General features: G+C 40.4%; 1 protein-coding gene across 2 annotated transcripts in view; it reads right to left on the bottom strand.

Annotated features, from left to right (window-relative positions):
• doc2b (double C2-like domains, beta) overlaps positions 1-26,551 on the bottom strand; it is a 260,828-nt gene that overhangs the window by 128,170 nt on the left and 106,107 nt on the right. For both annotated transcript variants that reach the window (XM_048612706.1, XM_048612707.1), the window contains exon 4: positions 2,679-2,788. In XM_048612706.1, the coding sequence (XP_048468663.1) occupies positions 2,679-2,788 (110 nt within the window). The remainder of the gene's footprint in view (positions 1-2,678; positions 2,789-26,551) is intronic.

The following is a 26,551-nucleotide window of genomic DNA, read 5'->3' as shown; positions in this document are numbered from 1 at the left end:
TTCATCTTATGCTCGCTACTTTGTAGTCTGTTTCCTAACCTTTATCCCGGTATGGTCGCCTTGCTTCCGTCTTAAAAACGTCCCTATTGTCCTCTTTACTGATTACTACTTAGACTAATCGCCAAGAACAAAATATCCCCTTATGTTAGCACATTGTTTTAACTCTTTCGCTACTATTTTAAAATATTAAGTTGTTATCTATGTATCCCACAGGTACGAAGTTCACAGGAACACTGACAATAATCTAGCAATGATGTTGAATATTTAATAGGTTCTATTTCAAAATTAAGTGAAGATGAGCTGCAAGGTCTTATTTTAATGTTATAGAGTATACTATCTCATGATAATGCTTCCCAATCGTTTGAACTGAGACATTATGCATGACTTTCAGAAGTCTGACGATGTTTGCTTTTAAATGTCATAAAATGTAGAATTCCTTGATTACAAACTGGAGGTTCTTTGTATATTAGAGAGAAAATAAAATTCTGCCATTTGTCCATTGATGGTTCTAGTCATATTTAATGATAACCTAAGAGAAATCCATTGAAATCAATAAAAACATTACAGAATGTCTAAATAGTACCACTGGCTTTTAGCAAGGTGTATTAAATATCGCAATTTACCAACAGAAATTCATTTCCATGTTATTGCATAATGTTTTGTTTCCAGCATTTTCCATAGTTCTATTCATGAGAATCTATGCTATATAATGAAGGAATACTGGTTAAATAGTTACTCAGCAAGCCAGAAGGGATTGAAAAAAAGCACACACTGATTGTTATTTATGACTTCAAATAAAGAATAAACAGGCATTTTCATTATCATTTGGAATTGTCTTTCTCTCCCAACACCCAACTAACTCTCATGAAAACAGTGGTCTGTTGTTTATTGCAGTTGTCATTTGCTGGTTTACTAAATACAAAAAGAATATTTCAACATAGGAAAACAGTTGATTTGGAAAAGATGAATACCAGTTTAATCAAATTTTGCATTGATTGATTAGTCAAATTTAAAATATTGCCATTTAGGACATTTCAACTTTCTATGTAACAATAGATTTGGGGACTGTAATATGGATTTAAACTTTTAAAAGAATCAAAAACATCAATTCAAAAATGTCTCCTTTTCTGTTGTTTCCTGCCAATAAAATCCTCCTCACAAATTTCTTACAGAATCCACACAAAAACACATACCATGTGGTCCATTACATCTCAGGTGGTATCTTTTCTGCATGAGCCATATCTGGATCCCATCCTCCGAATGACTTCCTACCACTATGGCACATCTTGTTTTTCAAACAACTATGTATTCATCTTCTTTTAAAAACTAGATTTTGCTTTGACAGTGGTTTGTGGCTGAAAGTTCCACTTAATAGTAACGTTGTCTCATTTCTATAGCACAGAATGACACCATTCAGCCCAGTTGGTCTATGTCTGCAGTTGTGTTCCAAATGAAACACCACTTATCCCTCTTCATAGACTGCAGTACCACATTGTTCTATTATTTTCTCCTCCAAATTACCATCGAACTGCCACTTAAATACAGTTCTGCTATTTGGTTCAACTACTCCTTCTGGTTGCATATTCCACATTCCCAACATTGCCATTTTTATATATGCATCTTTAATTCTTCAATATCTTTTGAATCTTAAATTCATAAACTGTCTTACTGTTATCTCAATCTGTGGAAATAATCCATCATCTAATCATAACTGCCAGTGTTTTCAATTCTTTTGCACTTGATATCCTTTCCAGTTCAATTTTACCAGAAATCCTCATTAGCAGATGATCTGGAATGCACTGTCTACCGCCCAATATGTAGCTGGATGAACGCATGATACAGATGGTGCAGAAAATATGCCAGCTACCGACAACTATTACACACCATGTGATTTCTCCAGTCTTTATGGAATGTAGCTGTTGTGACTCATTAACAAGACAAGATACAGTTCGCAACCATCAACAGGTTGACTCCAAACTAAGTGGCTGATTGAATAGCATAACATTTTCCCAAAGAGCAATTTTCTTGTGTTCGTTAGTTGTGAAAAATAATAACGATGCAAATTCTTAACATTATTAACATCAACCCATGTGGCATTATTTTAAACTTCTGGAAGCTACATTATCTCCGATATTTGAAACAGTCCTTGAGATTACAATTACCTTGTTCGAGAGAGAGAGATTCCTCCATGCCTTCAGAATGGAGCTGTTCCCTAAGTACTTGATTAGCCAACAGCCTGCATGTGATAAATAACTCATCGGACTGCCTCTTTCCAAATGACTGTTCAGTAACCATTGAACTATTCTGTATGACCGACTGAAAATCTTACGAGAAGGCCTGCCTTTGCTCCTCAGAGTCATTTAATGTAACTGATATTTTGGACCTATCAAACGTAGCAACTCCTTGGAACTGCCTGTTCTTTGAATGTTACAATTTTCACGGACTGCAGGCTTGCACAATACAAAGTATATAGAAAAAGAGGATTTTATCTAACATCAAAATCTTTTATAAGGTTAATTAAGCCTTTTAGAAATTTATTCTGACCAGGCCAGATTAACTCATGTTTCTTTGAGCACTTATTCATTTCCTTTCCTTAAACATTATGAGATCTTCCCTTCTCCATATCCAAAAGTTTTAAACTGCTTCAAAATTTTCAAGACATTAAAATTTTATTTTACCTTAATGTCTTCCGTACCATGTCTTCATCAGTAATCCCATAGTAAGTGAGAGTCTCGTTCCAGATTGGATTCAACGTATTCCGTAAAGTTTTTGTCCTTAGTTTGTTGGCCTAAAACCAAACAATACAAAATAGCTTAATGTTATTGTCGATATTTAATGTGTCTTGAAATTTGATTTATTCGCACAGAGGTATCATTTGAAAATTTATTCTTGTCATGTTGAAGTTGCTGTCAGTGAATCTTTGCTTCTGAAGAGACTCTACTGCCGAAGCCCCAGCATGCAATCAATTTAAATTCATTGAATGGACGAGAACCTTCACTCCTACAACCTTCGCCTTGTTGTAAAATCCTTTAACAAAACTAAATCTTGATGAATGAGAGGTAACTGTCTTTCTGACATCAAACTAAATCATAACTGCTTCTGAACAGTCTTAGTGGCCTAGAAACAGTAATGTTAATATTTGGTGATAATCAAAGATCTCCATTATGATAAATTCCACATATTTGATTTTTTAAACAAAATACTTTAGGGTGGTTAAAAAGGTGTTTCGCATGCTTGGCTTCACCACTCAGACCTTTGAGTATAGGAGTTGAAACGTCATGTTGAGGTTCCACAGGATGTTGATGAGGCTTGTTCTGGAATATTCTGGGTGCCCTGTTACAGGAAGGATATTATTAAACTGGAGAGGGTTCAGAAAAGACTTACCAGAATGTTGCTGGGAATAGAGAGTTTGAGTTATAAGGATAGGCTGAAAATGCTGGGACTTTTTTCAATGGAGCGTAGGAGGTTGAGGGGTGACCTTACAGAGATTTATAAAATCATGAGGGGTATCAATAATAGCAAATGGTTTTTTTTCCCTAAGGAGGGGGAATTCAAATCTAGGGGGCATATTTCTAAGGTTAGAGGAGAAAGATTTAAAAAGGACATGAGGGGCAACTTTGTTTTTACACAGAGGGTGGTTTGTATGTGAAATGAACTGCCAGAGAAATGGTGGATACGGTACAACATTTAAAAACATTTGGATAGGTACATGAATAGGAAAGGTTTGGAGGGATATGGGCCAAGAGCAGGCAGTTGGGACTAGTTTAGTTTGGGAAAAATGGTCTGTGTGGACTAGTTGGACTGAAGGATCTGTTTTCGTGCTGTATGACTCTATGACTCGCTTATAGTGTTTTATCTTCTATCTTAATGTGTAGTTTCCAATCAACTAATTTGCCACTTGGAAGATGTAAGTTTTAAAGAAAGGAATTCAATTTCTTTTTTACTTTCTGGTTTGCTGTCTGTGAAAAAATGATACTTAACTTCGTTTGATGCCATTGTTATCACTGCCAAATGCCTGAAGCTTGTGTTGCCTTGATGCCAGAAGCAAACTGATGTTAGAACAAAGTCTGCACCACAGAGATCATTAAAACACTGTGGGCAAATTTCTTTGAAGTTATTGGCAAATGCAGTTGCTTTGCCACTGATCACAAAATCCAGCTCACCAACTTGATTATAATACAGTTGTTCATTAGTTTCCTTGTTTGGTAAACACTGTAAATTATACTTGACTGTCATTCTGCCTTCACTCCAAAAATCTCTCATATCCATATTCAGGGACATCACTAGATTCTGCTGCAGATATGATACAACTGTGCCTGAGAAGTGCACTTGTTTACTATTATGAACACTGGACTTACATAAAATACTTATGGTTTAAATTGTCCCCTTTAGGGCAAGATAAAATTGAGCAGGCTGAAGAGGGTTTGTGTCCTCCTACAAAAACTGCCAGGAGACAAGATCATTGGGCAACATAGTGGCGCAGTGGTTAGCAATGTTGCCTCACAGTGCCAGGGACCCAGATTCGAATCCACGCTCGGGTGACTGTCGGTGTGAAGTTTGCATATTCTGCACGAGTTTCCTCCAGTTGCTCCAGTTTCCTCCCATAATCCAAAGATGTACAGGTTCGGTGGATAAGCAAGGGAAAAGCAAGGTTACAGGGATAGGGTGGGTTTGGATTGGATGTGGGCTCAATGGGCTGAATGGCCTGCTTACATACTGTAGGGTTTCCATGATTCTATGTGAACAGGTAGGGATAGGGGCCCAGGTCAGAACTTACAAAAAATAAAGAGCAAGATTTGCCAACTGAAGTAAAATAGGGTGCAGCTGTTTTTACTGCATATAGACTCACAGACAGTCGAAACAGTCAGAGGGGTTTTGGGGAAGACCCACAACCCACAAAAGGTCATGTACTTCCAGCTGGAAAAAGGGCAGTTTCTGGGTTCACCTCTAATCACAGTGAGGCTGGATCCCCCTTTTCTAAAGGCACAAAGCTTGTGGATAGTTAATGACCCAGTAGTCAGCATTAGTAGTCCATGCCCAGAAGACCATGAGAAGTAGCTTTTGTTGAAAAGGACAGTGGTACATTCACCCAGGCGGGGGAGGGAGAGGAAATGCTGCTATTGCTGGGAGGAGCAAGACCTTCCTACCGAGAGTACATAAATCCCCAGGCCATGTTTAATTTGTATTAAGAAATAACAGGGAATACCTTTTCTGTTATTTAGTGAGCTGGTCGTCCACACAGTCATGCTTAGTTAATGTTGATTTACGTTCATTTATTACAGTTGACACCTTAAAACTTGAAACCTTGTTATGTGATTTTATTTGTGTTAGTCACTGAGAAGCTCATATCTCTTTTTAAAAGAGATCAGTCCCTAACGCTATCCCTTGCTAACATTCAGGGATCTCACTTCAAACCTGTGGACACTATGAGCACATCAGCCCTTCTCCTCCCTGGCCTCCTTAAAGGACTAAGTATAGTTGCACAGACCTCCTCTGTGTTACTGCACCTGTCTCTCTTTTTCACCACAGAAAGCAAAGATTGATCAAAACTATGCCCCTTCAATTGGGAAAACTATGCAAAAAAAAAGGCTGAGTGCTGAGAAATGGCAAAAAGTTAACATAGTCAGAAGAAAAATCCTTTTCTTTCAATTTTTAAGGCAGATGTTTGCAGGGGACTGGCCCTTCCAGTGGCATTAAAAATTTCCATCAGCATTGGTAGATATGCATTGTCATTAATGATCACCAACATAACGTTAGTAAAAATGTCATTGGCGTCCAAGTGATGTTATAAGACCAAAATTGTATTCCTGGATATGGCTTGCAAGCATTTCTGATGTGATCTCGACCACCTATCTCTGAGGCTCGGACAGATGTGGAGGCAGATGTAACAGTAGAAGCAATCGGTAGATAACTTATTCATTACCATTTAGATTGCATTATTGTACTATTCTTAATCATAAACAAGGAATTAAATTGTTCCTAGACACATGCAACCATTGGCGATGAGGAAGATTGAATTGTTTAATCTCCCGTCAGACTCTATTTGCAAAGCAACAGGAGTGCCTTGCAATTTAGGACCTCCTGGCTAGATCGGGATTCTCCCCATTTTCATTTCGACATTCAGCACAAGAAATGTACACGTCACAGCTGGATTGACACATATTCATGAATAGGTTAGAATTTTACTGAACAAGTGTTTAAAAAAGCACTGTCACAGGTGGATATTGAGCAAATGCTAATTTTTGATTCCCACAAATGAAATCACATTCTCAGGAAGCACACATTTGAAAACAGCCTGTTATCTATTCTCAACAGCACAACACAACACCAAAAAATTACCAGAGCAGAATATAGCTCTAATTAATACAAATAAGATATTTACAAGGGAAACCATTAGGTCATAACCACGGAGTCTTAGAATCATAGAGATCTGCAGCACAGAAATGGCCCTTCAGCCTATTTCGTCTGCACTGGTCAAAAACCACCACCTAACTATTCTAATTCCATTTTCCAGCATTTGGCCATAGCCTTGGCATTACAAGAGCAAATCAATACTAAATACTAATACTGCAGTACACACTAAATGCTCAAAAAAGGAATTAATATGGTCTTCAAGAGGGTCATTTAATCATTTGCTTTCACATCTTAATGGCTAAAGTCCCATAGTTAGATCTATGAAGGGGCTACTTGCAACAAAATAAGGTTAAAATCTTTGATTAGCACTCAATCTGTGATCTGGGTGCAAATTACGCTTTGTTTGAGAAGATCATTTCCTTGGGTTTCACTCAAATTATTTACATATTAACAACTACAAAAGCTGCCATTAGCTGGCAGTATGTTAGAAGGTTTTTTTTTTAATTCAAAAAACTAGCACAAAAAATTCTTAAGTCTGGACGAGATATAATATATTTGAAATCCCTCAATTTTCTGGGCGACTTTACACCAAAACAAGTGTGACCAAAGGATCTCTTTAGCTTCTGGCGTCTAAAAACTGAAGGCATGTCTCAGCACTCCTCTGCACCACCTTACCCTCCAGGAGCTTCAGGTCCCCATCCACAAAGCAAGGCAACAACCTCTCCTTATCTGTCATGTCTGGGGCAAATCTTATGGACTTTGTAGGGCAGATCTGCAGTGCCAGCAATCATCAAGGTGTCAAATGGCTTTCTAAATATTGCACCACCACCAGGGATGCCAGTTTATCCCTGGACATCTCAGCGGTGGCGAGTTCTTTCAGCAACAGCGAGTGGTAGAATTTGGCTAACATCGGAGAAGAGGGATGCAATGGGGCAGGATGGGTGGTTAATGAGGTGTGTTACAAAACTCACTAGGCCTCATGGAGAGAAATGCTCAGTGGAATTCAACAGAAATGAAACTTTGCTGAAATATTGTAAAATCCAGCTCTTTTTATTTGGATACTCACTATATAAGCTCACCATTGTCAGCCATGATATAATTATGCTTACATTAACAGTCTGCCTCAATTTTTCAACCCACAAATGCAGGTTTTATCTAACAACTGGGTGCAAGTGATTAAGCAGGCAACATGGACTGTGCTGTGAAGGTGCACGGGAGTTTAAGATATGCATTTACAGAGCAGACCCAGCATGGAGAAGGGCTGCCTTCGATACTAGCGGCTCACTTTTATAGTTTATGTATAAGTTAACCATTGTATCTGGAAGGATTTTGCAAGGCTTCAATGTTCGGCTTATACTCTAACATTTACAGTAGCACCTGACACTAACTTTTAAGGTGTCCGCCAAGCACATACATACAGATGGCTTTTCCACTCAGTTTTAGAACATTGGTTTCCTTCCAAGAGATAATACTGTAAGGAAATCAAATCACTTTTTTTCTGGTCTGCATTGCCATATTAGATAATAGTGAAATGATCTATAAGATTATCCTATCTCCTCCTACACCTTTCTCAGTTCCTCCTATTAGTCCATATCTTTTTTTCCAAATCAGCACCAATCACTGAACAGCTAGATTGCAAAAAACAAAATTCAATCCCTGGTAATTTGCTAAACATTTTCTTTGTGGTTTGCCTTTGACCAAACTAATAACATGGAAATTGTAGTCTTTACAGCCAAATGTTACATTTGCAATCTTCAAACACTTGGCAGTGATGAGATATAATGACAGAAAGAAGTGATTGACATAAAACAAGTTCAATTTCTATACCTAGATAACAAGGTGTAGAGCTGGATGAGCAGGAAAGCTGATGTTTCGGGCCTAGACCCTTCTTCAACCATTTCTGAAGAAGGGTCCAGGCCCGAAACGTCAGCTTTCCTGCTCGGCCTGCTGTGTTCATCCAGCTCTACACCTTGTTATCTCAGATTCTCCAGCATCAGCAGTTCCTACTATCTCTGAATCAATTTCTATACAAGTCATTGTGCACATAAGTTTTAGTTTATTATTTAAAATTCATTACTTTTTATCATAGGGTTACTTTCTTTGACAAGATGTACAGAAGCAGCTCCCCACAGATATTTTGGGACTTCCATCATTGAGGTGGACAGCAACATTACCTCAAACTCACATGGCATTCTGAGCTGGACATGAATTGTAGTTCCCCTGATCCTGGCTGGATCAAGATCCTGGAATTCCATATCTAACATGAATAATTGGCAGAACGTTGTCGCTAGAAAAATTACAGGAATTTAAAGAGAAGACCCCCAAATACATTTTGAGTATAAATAGAGACCAGCAATAAATCCAGTCTTGCTGGCAACAACCACATTCCAGAACCAAATAAAAATGCATGAGGCTTTGCTTGGATTGAAAGAGAATCTTTAATTATTTATTGTTTATAATCGAAATGTACACAGTGTTATCGAAGGTTACAGTACCATTGTGACATTGCTCTTTGCATGTAATGCTACACACATAACTCTGTTCGTTGACTCATAGGCGATTCTAGTCTAAATCATTCTCTTGTAACTGCTGAAAGGTTACATTTTCTTTTGAGTCCATGGCCTTGAAGGATAGATAATTTTCTACTTCTATCATCACCTCCAACTCATAGAGTTTGCACGACACCAGTTTGAGCTTTCCCTGTAGTATTCATTTGTTGGAGAGGCTGCTGCTTGTGCTGCAATAGAAGTTGCAACATTGACCACATGAGCAGCTGCATCACGGCTGTGCTCACAAGTGTGCGAGTGGAGTCCATCACCAATTTCATCCTGAAAGTGATGGGCTGTGAGCTACAAACAAATCCATGAGCCATTTTAGTCCAACACTCCCCCATGCTTACTGCTACCATTGATAGGCTAGCGATAGCCCAATGCACCAAGCATTTCACTGTGTACAACCTTACATGTCCTCTTCTAGCTGGCCCCAAAGCCATATTTGAGTCAGCTGCAACAGAACTCATACACAACCTTACCCTTGTTATCCCTGCGCTTTCATCTGCCAGCCAGTGTGCAGATGATGCCTCTAATCTATCCTTTAAGATATGTGGAGTGTCAGTGTTGGAGATGAGGGTTGCAAGGGTGAAATCAAATAGTGGTGCTGTGTGTTCATCTTCGCTGTCTTCTTACTGCTTCTCTGCTGCCTGGCCAGGTCACACCTACTAGGTATCTGAATGGCAAAAGGGAATGAGCATTGGCTATGGAAGGAGGGGGGCAGAGGTGGTTAGTGGGGAGGTCAGGAAAGTAAGAGCCACATACTTGCACCATCTACAGCTTGCAGCTCACAGGAATATGTGATGAGGGGGAAATGGCACGTGACACAGAATTTTATAGGGATGGGGGATACCATCATGTCTAATGATTTAATTACCATTACTGGCCATGTCCTCAGCATTGGATGTCCCTGTAATAGCCTACACTATGATGTACCATGCAGCTGTTGCTTTCCCCTTCCAATAGGGGGAGGTGATGGCCTAGTGGTATTATCGCTGGACTGTTAATCCAGAGACCCAGATAATGTTGTGGGGGCCTGGGTTCAAACCCCATCACAGCAGATGGTGGAATTTGAATTCAATAAAATATCTGGAATTAAGAATCACCAATTGTTGGAAAAACCCATCTGGTTCACTAATGTCCCTTATGGAAGGAAACTGCCATCCTCACCTGGTCTGACCTACATGTGACTCCCACACCCACAGTTGAATAGCTGGTAATGTGTGTGAGAGATATGGGCAGCTCAGAGGAGTGCTAAATGTGTGAGGATAAGGTGAAGCACAAGAATGTTAGGTATAAGGCCTGATTGGCTTGTGATTGACAAGACTGTGGTGACGTGTGAAGAGGTCAAGGGCACTGGTTTTGTGGATTGGATCTGGTATTATTTAAGGTGCAATCACTTACTTTGAGTCCTTGTGTGCTGTCAGTGAAGTTCTTTGGCACTGCATCCAGATCCTCAGCATATATCTCCTGGCACTGAACTCAATGCTTATCTGCTCCCACTGACAACTGACTGTGTGTCTGGAGGACTTTGTAGCCTCCTCCAAATAGGTAGTCTCTCTCCATCTTTCCATTTCCCTTGTCAAGGTCTCCAGTGCATCAAAGGGGGTCAGTTAGCTTATTTGGCTGGATGGCTGGTTTGTGATGCACAGTGACACCAATAGCATGGGTTCAATTCCTGGCTTTCCCAACCTCTCCCCTCACCTGTGGTGACCCTCAGGTTAAACCATAACCAGCCATTTCTCTCTAACGAGAGAGTAGTCCTCTGTGACAATGATCAATTTACCTCAGTGCTTCAAAAACCTTAGATTCCCCTTTCAAGATTCCTCCTACCTTCCCAAGTCAGACTTTCTTCAACCATTACTTTTAGCACCTTCTCCCACACAATGAAGCTGCCTGTTCAGATGTGCAAGCTAGACAATCTTGCACTTTGTCAAGATTGTGTAGAGTTCATGCAGGCTAGATACAGATTTAATTGAAGTGAGCAGTATGCGTGAAGTTGGCATGCTGCCTAATGCATGCCAGTTTTTGGGGTCTATCCAATTTAATCCTTGCTCTCTTTCCCTCCAACTGTCCAATTATGCTAAAACCTGAATCCCTCTTTCAGCACAATCCAGCTAATAGTCCTCTTTCTCAATTTCTAGCTGGTATTCTCTGTCTCATTACATATTCAAGCTTTCGCTCCTGTTACACGCAAAAATAGGCACTGTGTGCCCATGTAGTTCAAGATTTAACTAACACCATGCATTCATCTTCAGTGAAAAGAAAATGTATTATCAATGCCATTCATAAAAATTATTTGATGGACATTAAATGCTAGAAATGGTTGCATCTCTTCTCTCCAGAGCCAAGTGCAAATTAGAAGATGAACCACACTAATAGGAGAAAAATGTTTTTGTATTTACCAAACACTTCACGCACGATAGATAAAAGCAAACCTTCCTTTAAGCAGCTGGTGATTTTAATCCTAACCAGCTGTCCTTTACTAATTGAATAGAATTGTGTTGTGTCTCCAACATTCACTTCAAAAGAAGTCAGCAGGCTTATTGCACACAATTCTTACTTTCCATCTCCTTCCTCCTTCCTGGAATGATTTGTTGCCTTTACCTTGGATGTTTATCAAGTGGCAGAATACTTTGCCTTCCTAGCCATCCTAGCAAGCTGGAGCTACCACCAATTCCAACTATATTCATGAGGGATACATCTTCTCTCCGATTGTTTAATTCAAATGATTCCCACCTGACAGATCAACATCATCATGCTGTTTTGCTCTGTAAACAGCTTCTGTTCAAAAAATAAACATCATAATATTATCTGTTCTGTTCATGGCTCATAACTGTTGCTTCACAAGGCTAAATGTGTGTTCCACTGTGGCACCACTGGAGGCATGCACTGTATTATAAGTTCTCAGTTCACCTCTATGGGGTGATGCAATTGTTTTATGGGAAGGCAGCCAGCCATTGTTTTCATATTATTTACATGTGCAGAGACTGTTCAGTTCATCTGTCTGATTATACTATTCTGAGTGAAATTACAAAGTATGTACCACACAGAGCAAGGTCATTCAACCCAACTGGGTCATGCTGGCCTTTATAATCCGCACAAGTTCCCTCCCAACCCTCAACATGACCTTCTTCAGCAATAACTGATCGATTTAATAAGTCAGCACTCTATTCCACATTAGCATCCATTTCTTTCACGCAACCCTTGGTCGTACTGTTTCTTGTTTCTTATTTTCTTTATTGCTTTTCCCCTTCAACATTGGATGTGATTTTGCCTCCAGCCTGATACAGCAATGCTGATGTTATCTCCAATAATATAAAGGAACTGGGCTATTTCAGTAGTGAAGAATCCAACAGGCATTTATTACAGCTAACTATCATATTCAAACATTATATTCCCCTGGTACAACAGAGGAACATGCTTTCAGTGGAGTGTTATGCTTTAAGTGGTGGTAAGAAGGATTATGAGATCTTTGTACCTTTGGGTCATATAATTTAATATAGTGACGATATCAAGAATATGTGCTTTCAAGCTGTACTGTCATACTAGTAATCGCTATAGTCCCAGAGGACCATAGGCTGCTCTCTCCTTAGAGATGGCTGGCAGTAGGTTTGACCTGAGGGTCACCATGCCTTAGCTGAAGGATTTGGGTAAGAAGGCAGGGATTTTGTGGTACGCTGAGTTGTTACAAGAATTGAATCCACACTGTTGGTGTCACTCCACATCACAAACCAGCCATCCAATCACCTGAACTAACCAATCCCCAGCCTGTCATAGTAACCATGGAGATAAAAATAAAGATTAAGAGTTGGAGGTTGGAAATGAATAATGTGACTTCCTTAATTTAAATTAATGCAAAACTTTATACAGCCCAATATAATGCGTGATATCATCAAAATCATACAAGAGTGACAAAAAAGCTAAATACCTACAGAATTTTACAACAAGAGAGGACCTAACCATCTAATGACATTTAATAGCATTAACATTGTTGAAACCCCTATTATCAACATTCTGGTGCTTACCAAAGACCAGAAACTAAACTAGACTAACTGTATAAGCACTGTAGTTAGAAGAACAGGTCAGAGGCTAGGAATTCTGAAGCAAGTAACTCACCTCCTAACTCCTCAAAGTCTGTCCACCAACTACAAGGCACAATTCAGGAGTGTAAAGGAATACACCCTACTTGCCTGGATGGTGCAGCTTCAACACTCAAGATGCTTGACATCATCCAGGATGAATCAGCCTACTTGATTGGCAACACATCCACAAATATTCACTCCCTCCACCATCAACACACAATGGCAGCACTGTGTACTATCTACAAGATGCAATACTACAATTCACCAAGATTCCTTGGAAAGCATCTTCCAAACCTATAGCCATTACCATCTAGAAGGATGAGGGTGACAGATATATGCCAGTGAGTTCCTCTCTAAGCCACACACCAATCTGACATGGAAATATATCATCAACTTTCCACTGTCACTGGGTCAAAATCCTGGAACTCCCTCCCTAAGAGCACTGTGGGTGCCTCCACTCAGCATGGATTGTGGTGGTTCAAGGTCACCATCACCTGGTCAAGGCCCGTAGGGACGAGACAATCCATGCTGGCTCATCCAGTGACGCCCTCATCTCCTAAATAAAAAATAAAATCCAATTTCTTTTCAAGATTCAATTTGATTTTTTTTGTACAAAGTGTTGTACATAATTTTCATTTTCCAACTCCTTCCACCCATTAATCAGTTTGAGCTTGTCTAATAGCTAGCTGGCATGTTCATGGTACACTAGTCACAGGAGAAATGTGCAAGTTGTTTGAAGTGATTCAACCTCTGGTTGCTGACCTCAAGCTAAGTGTTTGGTTTGCAGCCTCTGATTCATTGTGCAGGAAATTACAGGCACAACCCTGCTTCTTAAATGTTGGATAATATTAATGTATCCACCACTTCATTCTATCTCTAGAAATGCAGGTCAGAAAGCAGGACACACTATTTGCTTTCCTGCAATTCTATCAAATTCAAAAAGAGAACACTTCAGGTTGCCATGAGAGTAGCAGTGCATCAGCAATAAGAAATGATAAATGGCCTCATACTTCAGTTAGATTGGAATATTCAGTGGTTTATATAAGCTCCAGAGACAAATTAAAATCTTTGTCTTGATTTCTGAAAGAATCCCAAACAACATTTGCAGGCAATTGAGTGAAACAAGATATTATGACCATTATATATTTTACTATGTTATAAGAATTTACAGTGCCCAGTCATAAATGGGATAGACTGCTGGTAAGTATCGTTTCAAGCTCTTCATGTATTTGAAATTGCTTCTGATCCTTTGATTTTTCACCATCAACTTGAGGCTGCATGTAGCTGCCATGCTCCAGTTCATTGTCCCAATGAGGAATAAAGGAACAGGTTTACATCAATGACTTGAACCTGGGGTTGCAGAACATAAGTTTCAAATTTGAAGACAAAATGAAATTTGGAAGTGAGATCAACAGTGAAGATAATTGTGCTGGAATTCAAAAGGACGTAGACAGACCGGTAGAAAGGAAGATCTTTAGTAAAAATGATCAAGCAATTGAAGGTAGAATGAGCAGCAGGTCAAGCTGTTGTGGACTATGGCAGATAAAACGCAACACAGAATAGAATGAGGTGATGCATTTTGATAGGAACAGGAGGAGAAAACATACACACCAAATGGTAGAATTTTAAAGTGATGCTATCGCAATTTTTTTTTAAAAAGTCAGTCAAGGAATGTGGACATTGCAAATCAGTCTATCATTTATTGCTGGTCTGTAATAGCCCTGGAGAAGATGGTGGTGAGCTGCCTTCTTGAATTGCTGTCCATTGTATATAGGGATACCCACAGTGCTGTTAGGGAGGGACTGCCCAGGATTTTAACCCAGTGACAGTGAAAGAATGACAATTTAGTTTCAGAATGGTGTGTGGCTTGGAGGAGAATTTTCTGGTCGTGGTGTCCTATATATCTGTTGTCCTTGTCCTTCTGAATAGTGCAGGTTGTGGATTTTGAAGCTGCTGCCAAAGGAAGCATAGAGATTGCTGGCAAAGCTCAGCAGGTCTGGCAGCATCTGTGAAGAGAAATCAGAGTTAACGCTTCAGGTGACCCTTCCTCAGAACTGATGATAGCTAGGAAAGTTTTGGTTTATATGCAGAAAATAGGGTTGGGGGAGGGGCCAAGAGTAAACAATAGGTGGAATATAGCCCAAAAAGACAGAAGAACAGTTGGACAGACAAAGGAGTGGATGATGATGTGGCTAGGAGAGTGAATATTTGTTAATGGAGACTGTTAGTGGCTAAAAATGTGTAGTGTGTAATAGTAGACTATGTGATAGGAAGGACTGGTGTGTGGGGTTGGGGGCTAGGACGTGGGAGAGTTTAGGCTCTAAAAATTATTGAACACGATATTAAGTCAAAAGGGCTGTAGGGTCCCCAAGCGGAAAATGAGGTGGTGTTTTTTCATCTTGCGCTGAGCTTCGCTGGAACACAGCAGCAAGCCAGAGACAGAAATGTCGGACAGGGAACAGGGTGGTCTGTTAAAGTGGTAGGCAACTGAAAGCACAGGGTCTTTTTTGCGGGCAGAATGTAGACGTTCTTTTAAGGAACCGTAATGAGTTGCTGCAACGCATCTTGTAGAAGGTACACACTGCTGTCCTTGTGCATTAGTGGTGAAGGGAGTGAAGGTGATGAATGGGATGCCCATAAAATGGATTGCTTTGTCTTTGATGGTGTCAAACTTCTTTAGTGTAGTTTAACTGCAATCGCCCAGGCAAGTGTTGGAATATTCCATCATACCTCACATGTACCTTGTGGACTGGCTTTGGAGACATAGTCATTGTCTATGAGAAAATCAATAACTTATTCTAACCATGCTGTTTTTGTGATATGCTTCTTGATCTAGAAATTTATTCATCCTTACAATCACTTCACTATTTGCAGGATGACTGCACACAACTGCTTGATGTGTTCCTCATTCTACCTTCCATTGCTTGATCATTTTTACTGAAAATTTTCATTTCTGCTGCAGCACTTCTTACACTTCAGTACAACTGCACAGGATGCCTAATGAGCAGTAGTCTTGGCATAACAGAATTAGACTCAATGTCTGAAACTTCCTAATTGACCTTATCAATCATATTTCAAAAGAAAAGAAACAACACTAGAATTTGAAGTTGGAACCTAAATGGCAATTAAGACTCTCATTAAATGACCAATTGTTTACTTAACAGCAATTAGTTTTTGAGCTCTCAAAGGAACGTGGAATGACCTTAGCATCACAGTACAACATACTGTTTCTATCATAATGAAATATTACACAATTTGCCTGATAATGAAATGCTCCCTGTGATCTATTACTGATTTAAAAACATGGGTTTAACTCGCATTTGTTTATTAAATTTCAAATTTCGTACTTCAAAGTTTCAGATATATTTTCCAAAAGGGAAGAAAATGTTATTTCTGACCTTGATATCCAGGTTACAGACAAGATATTTACCAGCAGCATGTAATTAACTTCTACTTGACCCTAGTGGCTTGTTAGCAAATACACTTACCTGGATTTTTATCCATTTCGCTCATCCCTCAGAGGAAGTATTTGGGCAGTAGTCCTAAACAGATAGGCCAGGATAAGAACAGCTCCATAGAAGCTTCAGTGACACGATTAATCAGTCATAAACTACTGTAAGATGCTGTATTAAATTTATTTAGATGTTTCCAATCTTTTTTCTAATGAGATTGGGCCTGCAACAAAAGCTGCTCACATGAAAGTGATTTAAATGTGCACCCACAGAGCAAAATTGTTCCAACGAAGCAGAAAGTCTCCAGACTAAGAAACTCTTCTTTTTCTAATAAAGTGATTCAAGTTTCTGGTGAGGTAGGATGACCAATGGAGAAAGCTTTCACTGAAATTCTGGAATTCTCAGGCGTAAAAAGTTTTACCCAATAAATACAGCTGGAAAATTGAGTGCTGGAATTTAATCACATTGCATATAATGTCATTTGTGCGTTTGATTCTCATCCAAAATCAGAAAACGTGCAAAAACTGAAAGACCAATACATATGCAATGGTTTATAGGCTGACCAAAATTTCATTAGGGCAATTAAAGTTGAAAAGAGTCAGAGCACACAATGCCATCTATTTGAAGATCTGCCAATAGAATAGTTGTTAATTCATGGCATCTGCTGCTTTAAGTATCAGTAGCATCTACATTCTTGAATTAGATGTTCTGCTGTTCAACCAAAGCAAATCTATCAATACACATGGAGGGCCTTCAATTCATTAAGGCCAAAAAAACAGGTCTGTCTATTCTCTTGGATTTTCCAGATTTTCCATAGATTGTGAGAAAAATTTCAATAATTCCTGACAATGGTATGCAAAAGGTCAAAACAGAATGACATCTTTTTCTGAAGAAGGGTCCCAACCCGAAAATTCAGCTTTCCTGCCCCTCTGATGCTGCCTGGCCTCCTGTGTTCCTCCAGCTCCACACTGTGTTATATCTGACACCAGCATCGGCAGTTCTTACTATCTCAGAATGACAGAGGTGTTGTGGTGCAAATGACAGCCATTTGGCCCATCATGTCTGCACCAGATCCCTGACTATTTTAACTCAGTGTCAATCTCATGTCTCTTGCCTGTAACAATGTACATGATTTCTGATATGTCAGTGCTTCAGCTGGAACCAGGAATTTTACCACAAAGTAGACAAATGGTAGAGAGAGAGAGAGAGAGAGAGATAAGGGTCCCAACACAAAACGTCGATTTTCCTGTTCCTCTGATGCTGCCTGACCTGCTGTGTTCCTCCAGCTCCACACTGTGTTGACGTAGACAAATAGTAAATCTGAACAAGACCACTTTATTGATGATGCTCATACCTCCACAGCAGGTTCTAGACTGAAGCCAAGCTCTGTCCCTCTCGATCACCTGACCAGCTCACGTAAAGGGGCAGCATCCCCAACTACATAACCATTTTTATTTAAATATTTATTCAATCACCTCTTGAATGCCTCAACTGAATGTGCTTCCACCACACTTCCAGGCAATGCATTCCATATGTTAACTACTCACTGCGTGAAAATGTTTTCTTTTATCACCTAGTATTTGCATCTTTTGCAAAACACTTTAAACTGTGCCCCCTGGTTTTTGATCCTTTTATGAGCAGGAACAGTTTCTCCCAAACTACTTTGTCCAGAACCCTCAGTTTTGAAAACTTCTTTCAAATCTTTTCCTTGCCTTCTCATCTCCAAGGAAAAAAGTCCTAATTTTCATATAACTGAAGACTCTCATCTCTGGAACCATTCTCGTAAACTTCTCCACTCTCTCTAATTCATTCACATCCATCCGACATTGTGGTTCCCAGAACAAAGTCTGTGCTTCTCATGGGCTGTACATCTGTTTGGGGTTTTGGAGAGGAGCACATTGGCTTCTTTAACACTATCTAAAAGCAGCCTACAGCTCTTAAATGAGAGGTGCACTCTGATGCCCACACCAGTGAATACAGAGGAAGACTGGAAGTGTACTTGGTTGATGATTTCTCCTTGAAGGCGCTGCTCCAGCATTCAACAGATGAATACATATCTGGGTCCAGTCATTCCTCCCAATCCACGAGAGTTCTGTTCCCAAGAACCCCCACAAGTGATAACATTCGCAAGTATGGAGATCATTAAAAATGGGTTAAAAATCATGGACACACAATTTTTGCCCACGGATGTTCATTTTTGTTGTTACTTATTTTTGGTGCAGATAGGCAAATTTGTGATACATGAACTTGCAGACACAGAGGATTTACTGTAGCTGTTCAAGGCTGCACTGACAAAAATCTTCACCACAGTCCAGGCTGCAGAAGCATTACTTAAGGCCTTATTAAAAGATAATGGCAAACAGGAAATGACACTGGACTAGGAATGTAATGTCCAGGCAACTGCCCTGGGGACAAGCGCTCAAATCCCATCACAGCAGATGGTGGAATTCAAATTTAATTGATAAATCCGGAATTGAAAGCAAGCCTCAGTAATGGTGACCACGGTCTGAATCTCACACTTTTTTGGCTAAATTGTAAGTTGCAATAGGATTTTTTGAATGTTTTTTGCATTAGTCCTAGCTAGATTTCTTACCCTAAGTTACTAAACTCACCTCATAATGACCTACCCTGCCTCAATGGTGTCCCTCCCATTGTAGCACACAATATTTCTGGAATAACTCACCATTCACTGGATATCTGCAGAAAGACCAGCTTCTGTGGTCCCATGCCAAGTATAGAAGGTGACTGTGCACCCAGGTGAGCACTTGCATTTGGAAGCCGCCCTGCTCGGTGTTGGACACAGGGCAAAGATGTCAGGGAAGGACAAGCTGGCACCGTGATTTCCCCCATACAGACCTAGAGGTCCTAGAACAAAGGAGGGATATCAGCTCTTTGGAAGACTAGCAGAGGGGTCTGTGCCACCAGATCCAAGCAGCCTGCTCTGAGGTCACCACCTGTGTCCATGCAGTCTCAATGATGCGGAGGATTGGCCCCCAGGAGCACTCACTATCCGTTTAGGCTCATGCTCGGCCTCTCTTACTATTGGCTCAATCACTCAAGCTCCCCCCAGCCTCCCACTAATCCTGCACTGGCTTCTGTGCTGTCTCAGAGCACCTCGACACCTTTCCTCCTCCTGCACCTGCACTAACAGTGATGCCATCCACATTCAGCTCAATCCCTTGCTTTCTCTCATTACAGGAGACAATAGCTCACTATAGGGCACAGAGGGTCCAGATGGGTGAAGAAGTGCCCGACATCAGACACCTATTGGTTGAAAACTGTGGACCTTGCAGAAGATCAGGATTGGTTCTAAAGGGAGGCCAAGACTTTAATGTCCTGCAAAGTAAATACCACACTTCATTCCACTGTAACTCTCACAGTAACTTCCCTATGAGTCTCAATATTGCATAGCACTTTGAACCACTGACTGCAATACCTTCTCCCTCATGTCCTGCACATACCAATGGGATTCTGTGGAAAAAATACCTGCTCTGCCATTGGCCACCTCCTCAGCCTCTGAGGACACAGGTACTGAGACCTCAGAGGAAGCACTGGGAAGGCTGCCTCCTGCACTCCTCACCAGCTCGTACCTCGGTGGGAACATTAGTGTTAGAAAGTTTGAAAGCACAAACTGGTGACAGTTTCGTGGCTGGCCAAGTTAAAATGCACCAGGTTACTGTCACTTGACAGACTTTTGAAGACTGGGCACCCTCTCAGCTCCAGGCAGGGAGAAGTCTGTGGAGTGGCCTTTGTCCTCATGCATTCACACTCCAGGTGCCCCTTCCTCACAAGGAGGCAGGGCAGTGCTAGGACGTACCCAGCTAGAGCATGTACCACACACAGGCCCTTCGGCCGTCTCCTCTCAGGACATCAGAAGTTAACAAGGCTTCACCCTCCACCTTGCCTAACCCCATCTGACCTACAGAAGTTCAAACTAAGGAAGATCCAAGAGCCTAAGCATGTCTGGGCCAACGACCTCTGCCTTTAGATGTTGGTGAGGTGCCAAACATCCAAATCCCCTTCCTGATAGGCTTCACACCTCCTCAAGTCCCCATCCGATCTGTTTGTGTAACCCTGTACTTGCCCACCTTTATCCCCCTCTTCCCTTAGCTCCTAGCTTTTGGGGTAACCATGCTTGGTGTGGTCATACATTTTGCCCACTCTTAAAGCCAGGCTACTGCTTACCGTGGACAAACAGTCCTCTCACTTTACCTCGTTCCCACCTATACTTTGCTGTGTTACCCTTTACAAATACAGCTGTACCCTATCAAAGTTTTCTTCGCCCCTTCACTTCTGCCCAGCTTGCAGCCCAATGAATAGGTTCCTGAGTCTCCTTCCCACAGCAGTGGCAATCCCCCCATCCCACCCCCAAACCCTTTTCCCCTGCCTTCTCAGGGTGAACCTGATGAACGCAGCTTGTACCCCTCCCCCACTTCCTGGTGCCTGTAGGTTTCCCCAAAATCGCATTAGCCCTAACCTCTGGTCTGGCCACTATAGAGCCATAGAACTGACTGTGACCAACTGAGGCACAAATCTCTTGATGGAGAACAACCCAACCAGATACCAGACTGGGCTGGTATTAGAGACTGCTCTTGACTGACAGTGCCAGGAATGTCTGACTGAGCAATGAGACTGCTCCTGTAAGACTATGAGACCTGACTGCCTGCTTGCTGCAAGTGCAGTGTGTTTACTGTGGAGGCTGCTAACACATGTAGGTTTGAATTGATGTAACACACTGTTGAAGAACAAGTTTGGTTTTCTCAATTTTTCTCTTATTTTCACTTTCAGCCAGCTCCACAGCTGATCTACTGACACTTTTTGTTCCTTTTTTAAACCTTCTTACCTCATCACCATTTCCTATAAGACCAACTCCTGTATCATTCCTGTCTTTTACCCCACCACATTCTCTTTGTCCCTTGTACTGTCAAACCCTGCTCAAAACCTCTGCACTGCAAACTCAGTTTCTCAGTTCTGATGAAAGGTCATTGACCTGAAACATTCACTCTGTTCTTTCTCCACTTACATAGACTTGGTGGGTCCTTGTGGCACATTCTGTTCTTATTGCTGCATTATGCTGCTTTGCTTTGGCGCTGGGTAAGAAACGCAAATGTTCCTCCTGGTGTAAAGATATGGCTGATATTGCCTGTACGACCTGGCAGGAACCTGACAAGGCTGAAGCTGATGATATGGCTTAGTGGTAGCCTCCTTTTACAAAGTGATATCATCTCATGCATTGGTCCTCAAAGTGACCAAGGCACAGGAGTGCTCCCTAAAGACCTGCTGTGAGATGGCCCCTGCACTTTTTTCTTTTCCCAATTTCTCCAGTTTTCTACTGCTCCCTTTCATGGTCTACATCCAAAGATCACCCATGACTGCAGGAGAGGGAATGGACTCAAAGACCAAGATGCAGAGTTTCTGAGAAATGATTTGAACTCTTGATAATCTAAATTGGCCGCTTTTATGATCAAAGGGAACTGATCTAGATGTATCGTGAACTGTGTTCAAATTTGCTTTTTCTTACCTACACCACTAATAGTCAATTTCAGCATCAAAATACACCAGAACCAACAGCATCAACATATTTAACTTATCACTATTGATTCAGTCTCAAGGTTCTGTGAGGGAACTCCTTATGTTTTCATAGTGAGTGTGATATTCCTGACACACACCACAAACCTGGTATGATGCAGGCAGTGCTGAAATACGCTGGAAACAGATGCAAGTGCAAATTGACAGTTGCTACATTTACCAAGACAGCACTGCTGAAAGCTTTATCCCCTTATCCTCACATACACTCAGTCACAACTGGCCTCATCAACATAAACAATGATTCAATTCTGGTTTGCTTTTTTTTTCAGTATTACAATTAATTACATTATATTTTAAATGATTTCCTCTCCTCGTTATGAAGCATTAGACACCAATGAATAAAACTGGAGATAGTTAGTACCTAATATTCTGTCTGTGTGTAATATTATGTCCAGCTAACTGATATATGGGCAAAGCCAACACATATATGGCAAGTCACATTGGTTCATATGATGAAAAATGAAATATTATACAAGACCAACAAGATAATTTATAACACAAAATCTATTTGTGTATGTTATGTGGACCAACATAACAACTCCCCATGGGGGAGTGGAAACACCAGTGGTGGTTTTTAAATTACTTAATCATACACCTCTTAATAATTAAGCAACACGCTGTGACCTCGAATGCTTGTGGGAAACAAAATCCAACTAATAGCAGGAGGTGGGATGTGTGAATTATAATAAATTTACTGCTTCAAAGCATTAAGACTGTACAGTTTAGTAGCTGCATCAAAATGATTTGAAAGCTTTTTAAATCAACATTTGCAACATGAAACAGAAGCTTCTATGTGCTAGTTTATTAAAGCAATCAGTTTACTTTTTCAACCTTACACACTCCAACAATAGAAGCAGCCAGACCAATTAGCAATTAATTTTCTTGGCAGAGTCCTGCTGAATTTAAATAAAAAAACACACGCAGAGAAGCAGGTACATCATTGTATGTATAATAATAAAAAAAAATCTACAGCATTATTCACAATGCACCGAAGAAAACAGTGATTGGAACTGCATTGCAAAGCTGCAATACAATTGAGGCAAATTTTACGATAGCATGAGCTCAGAGTGTTATGCTTAAGCTGTTCAAGCTGTTGTTCAAATCTTAAGAGCTTTAAGAGCACCTTAGATTTTTTAAATACTACTTGATCTCAAAAAACGTCACTCAAGGACAATATTCTGGTCGAGCAAGGTTAGAAAGCGAGCTGATAATTGGGTCAAAATGGGGGTAGCAGTGGAAAAGTAGGAGGATATGGGAAATAGAGTTGAAACAAGGGGAGGGTGGCAGTGAGGCTGGAGACAGAAAAGGACAGGAGCTTGGGAGAAGGACAGCTAAGATGATGCTAGCAAGGGGATTGTTGAAGGCAGATGTGGGAAAATAAAGATGAAAGGTGTAATTGGAGGAGAGGAAGAGATCATGATTGCTGAAGAAGGACAGCAGAGGCACTAACGTTATGCAGGGGAACAACAGGTAGCATCAGTGGAGGAGTGGGAAATCTGCAGGAATGAAAAACGTAAAGACTGAAGGAAGAGAAACAATCAATGAGCCAACAGCTTCTCTGAGTAAATGGGAAAATATGTGGGAATGACTGGGACATGAATAGCTTGTGATATTATTGATCAGAGCTGGAAGGGGCAGGGATGAGACAGTGAAGTAGGTAACTGTGGTGGTTTCCTGAGGAAAGAGAGAAGCTGAGGAAGTCTCAAAGTTGTGAAATTGTTGTTGATTACAGACAGGAATGAGAGGGTGTAGATTTGTGAAGTAGACAGAGCTGAGGGGTATAGGAATTCCAAAACTGTCAAAGGAAGGTGAAAGAACCACAAAGAAAGGAGCGAGCAAAATCAGGCCAGGTATAAAACTAAACCAAAATTAGATATGAAACATTCCCTCTTCTCCCTGTACCAACATGGTTGATGTCATAAACAAAGCAAAGATAGTGGAGCTCAGAGATGTAGCTTGCTCTGCAGCACAACAGCACTGGATTTCATCAGCAATTCTCCTGAATGACTAATACACAAATTCAGGGTATTGACAAATTTTTCAACAACATTATGGTCACGAAAACAAGAACATTCTGAGGACCAAAACAGAAGTTGCTGGAAAAGCTCAGCAGGTCTAGCAGCATCTGTGAAGAGAAATCAGAACATTCTGAGGTACTTTGTGGCTTGATTGTCCAAAGCCTGCAACAGCAAGTAGACTTGACCTGTTCTTTGTAAACATTACATTTTTGTTGCAGCAATCGTTTTTATTAGCCAATGTTGCATGACACTCAAAGGTGAAAACCTTCATGAAAATGGCTTTATAGGTGAATACTGATACCTTCAAAATGGGTTTCCCTACTCTCAGGGAGTTTTCCAAGTCCTGTTGAATTTCCAACTCTCCAGGGATTATCCAGTGATGAAAGATGAATTTGATCATTGTAATGTATGTCCCAGAAGAAAAAAAGGATGTTAGAAAAAACTTTTTTTTCATTTTCTTTGAATACTTTGGTCCCTTGAATATCAAAATATTGAAGATGGAAAAAATTGTGTTTTACTTGATGGAGAGATTGGAGTAGGAAGTTATGTAACGTAGCATCCAAGATGTTCATCCAGCCTAAGCTGGTAAAGTGAAAGGTAATATTTTGATGACTACAGCATTAGGTGTATAATCGATATATATAGAATGGTACTTTCAATAGAAAATTGTGAAAAGATCAGCTTGTCTGAGAGAAAGTGAAGCTAATGCTTTAGTATAACCCATCAGAGTTGAAACTTGACTTCTCTTTTGATACTTCCTGCACATAAACATTGCTTTCTGCTTACATTTCTCATTTCCACCATTGCCAGTTATATTTGTCCTTTAAGTTTCAGAAAAAAAAGGCAAAGTTTGGCTTTTAAATAATGCAATTATAGAGATGACTATTTTCCTCATATCATGATGGAAATGCCCAGTACTCAGGTGGAGAGAGAATGAAAAAGGAATGACGGATTCCTGTAATAGACTTCCATTCCAATGCACAGTGTAACAATTTTTTCAGCATTCTTAATGAGCAGTCCTGGTCCTATGTTTGGAGTAAGTATAAGGCTGGTGTCTAAAAATGACAGTTGAGGTTGTCGCCTTAGTCCCACCTCAGTTTGTTCTTCATAGGACCAATGTCTGCTCCATTTGAAGTGAGCTCAGGAAAGTAGACACTGGGGGTTGTGCCAAGATGTCAATAGAATGGAGCATCTGCAGAGGCTCTGGGGTGCTTGAGAAAAACATCAAAAGCAAATAATCTTTCAGCTTGGAGTTTGGAAACCAACCTCAGATGATTTTCAGGCAGAAGTATCAGTAGCCAGGAGCTTACTGTCGGACCTCTGGGACATTCAAAACTCTCATGTCATATGAGGAACAGTTGAGGACTCTGGGTCTGTACTTGATAGAGTTTAGAAGGATGAGGGGGGATCTGATTGAAACTTGCAGATTACTGAGAGGCCTGGAAACAGTGGATGTGCAGAAATTGTTTCCACTCATAGGGGAAATTAGGACCTGAGGACAAAGCCTCAGAGTGAAGTGATGACCCTTTAGAACTGAGATAAGGAGGAATTTCTTCAGCCAGTGGTTAATCTGTGGAGATCATTGCCACAGAAGTCTCTGGAGATCAAGTCATTGAGTGTATTTAAGACTGAGATGGATAGGTTCTTCATTAGTAAGGGGATCAAGGGTCACAGGGAGGAGGCAGGAGAATGGGGTTGAGAAACATATCAGCCATGATTGAATGGCAGAGCAGACCCAATGGGCTAAATGGCCTAATTCTGCTCCTTTATCTTGTGGTCTTAAGGTCTTAATCCTTCGGCTCTTATCCCTCCTCCTTCCATCATAACTGACAGCTGCATATGCACATACTCATTCCTCATGCTGTGGAATTCCCTCCATAAACTCACTTGCCTATTCATTACTTTCTCCTCATTGTAAGAAACTCCCTTAAAAAGCTATCTTTTTGATCAAGCCTCATCTCATTTCTCCCTTTTACTTTATTCCTTAATTCACCCCTGCAAATTTTCTTGTCACCTTTTTTTTTCATAGTAAAAGTGCTGCATGCATCCAAATGGTTGTGTTATTTGGAATTCCTTTCCTTACAGGTGTAGAATATGTCAGGGTATATTGTGCCCATTGGAGAATCTACCTTACCAATTAATGTTATTAGTTCAACAAATGTGGACTTTTTCATTCTTGGATAGATTTAAAAAAAGATATCCTTGTTTGTCCTGCCCTATTGTAATTCAATTCATCCCAGCTGGAAATGTACAGTTCTATTTGCAGAATACAAATTGATATGTAATGGAGAAACTCTGTTGACAAAATTCAGAATGGTTCTCATCGATTGCCCAATGGGAATCATTTAGTTCCATTATAAATAGAAAAAGTTTTGATTTTATTCTTTAATTCCACATGTGAACAAAAAAAAACTTAAGTTCAACAAGTATCAGAGATAGTAGGAACTGCAGATGCTGGAGAATCTGAGATAACAAGGTGTAGAGCTGGATGAACACAGCAGGCC

This window comes from Rhincodon typus, chromosome 26 (genome assembly GCF_021869965.1).
Source record: "Rhincodon typus isolate 14 chromosome 26, sRhiTyp1.1, whole genome shotgun sequence".
Taxonomy (NCBI): Eukaryota; Metazoa; Chordata; class Chondrichthyes; order Orectolobiformes; family Rhincodontidae; genus Rhincodon; species Rhincodon typus.
The sequence above is the reverse complement of the archived record's forward strand: the minus strand, read 5'-3'. Positions and strand labels throughout refer to the sequence as shown.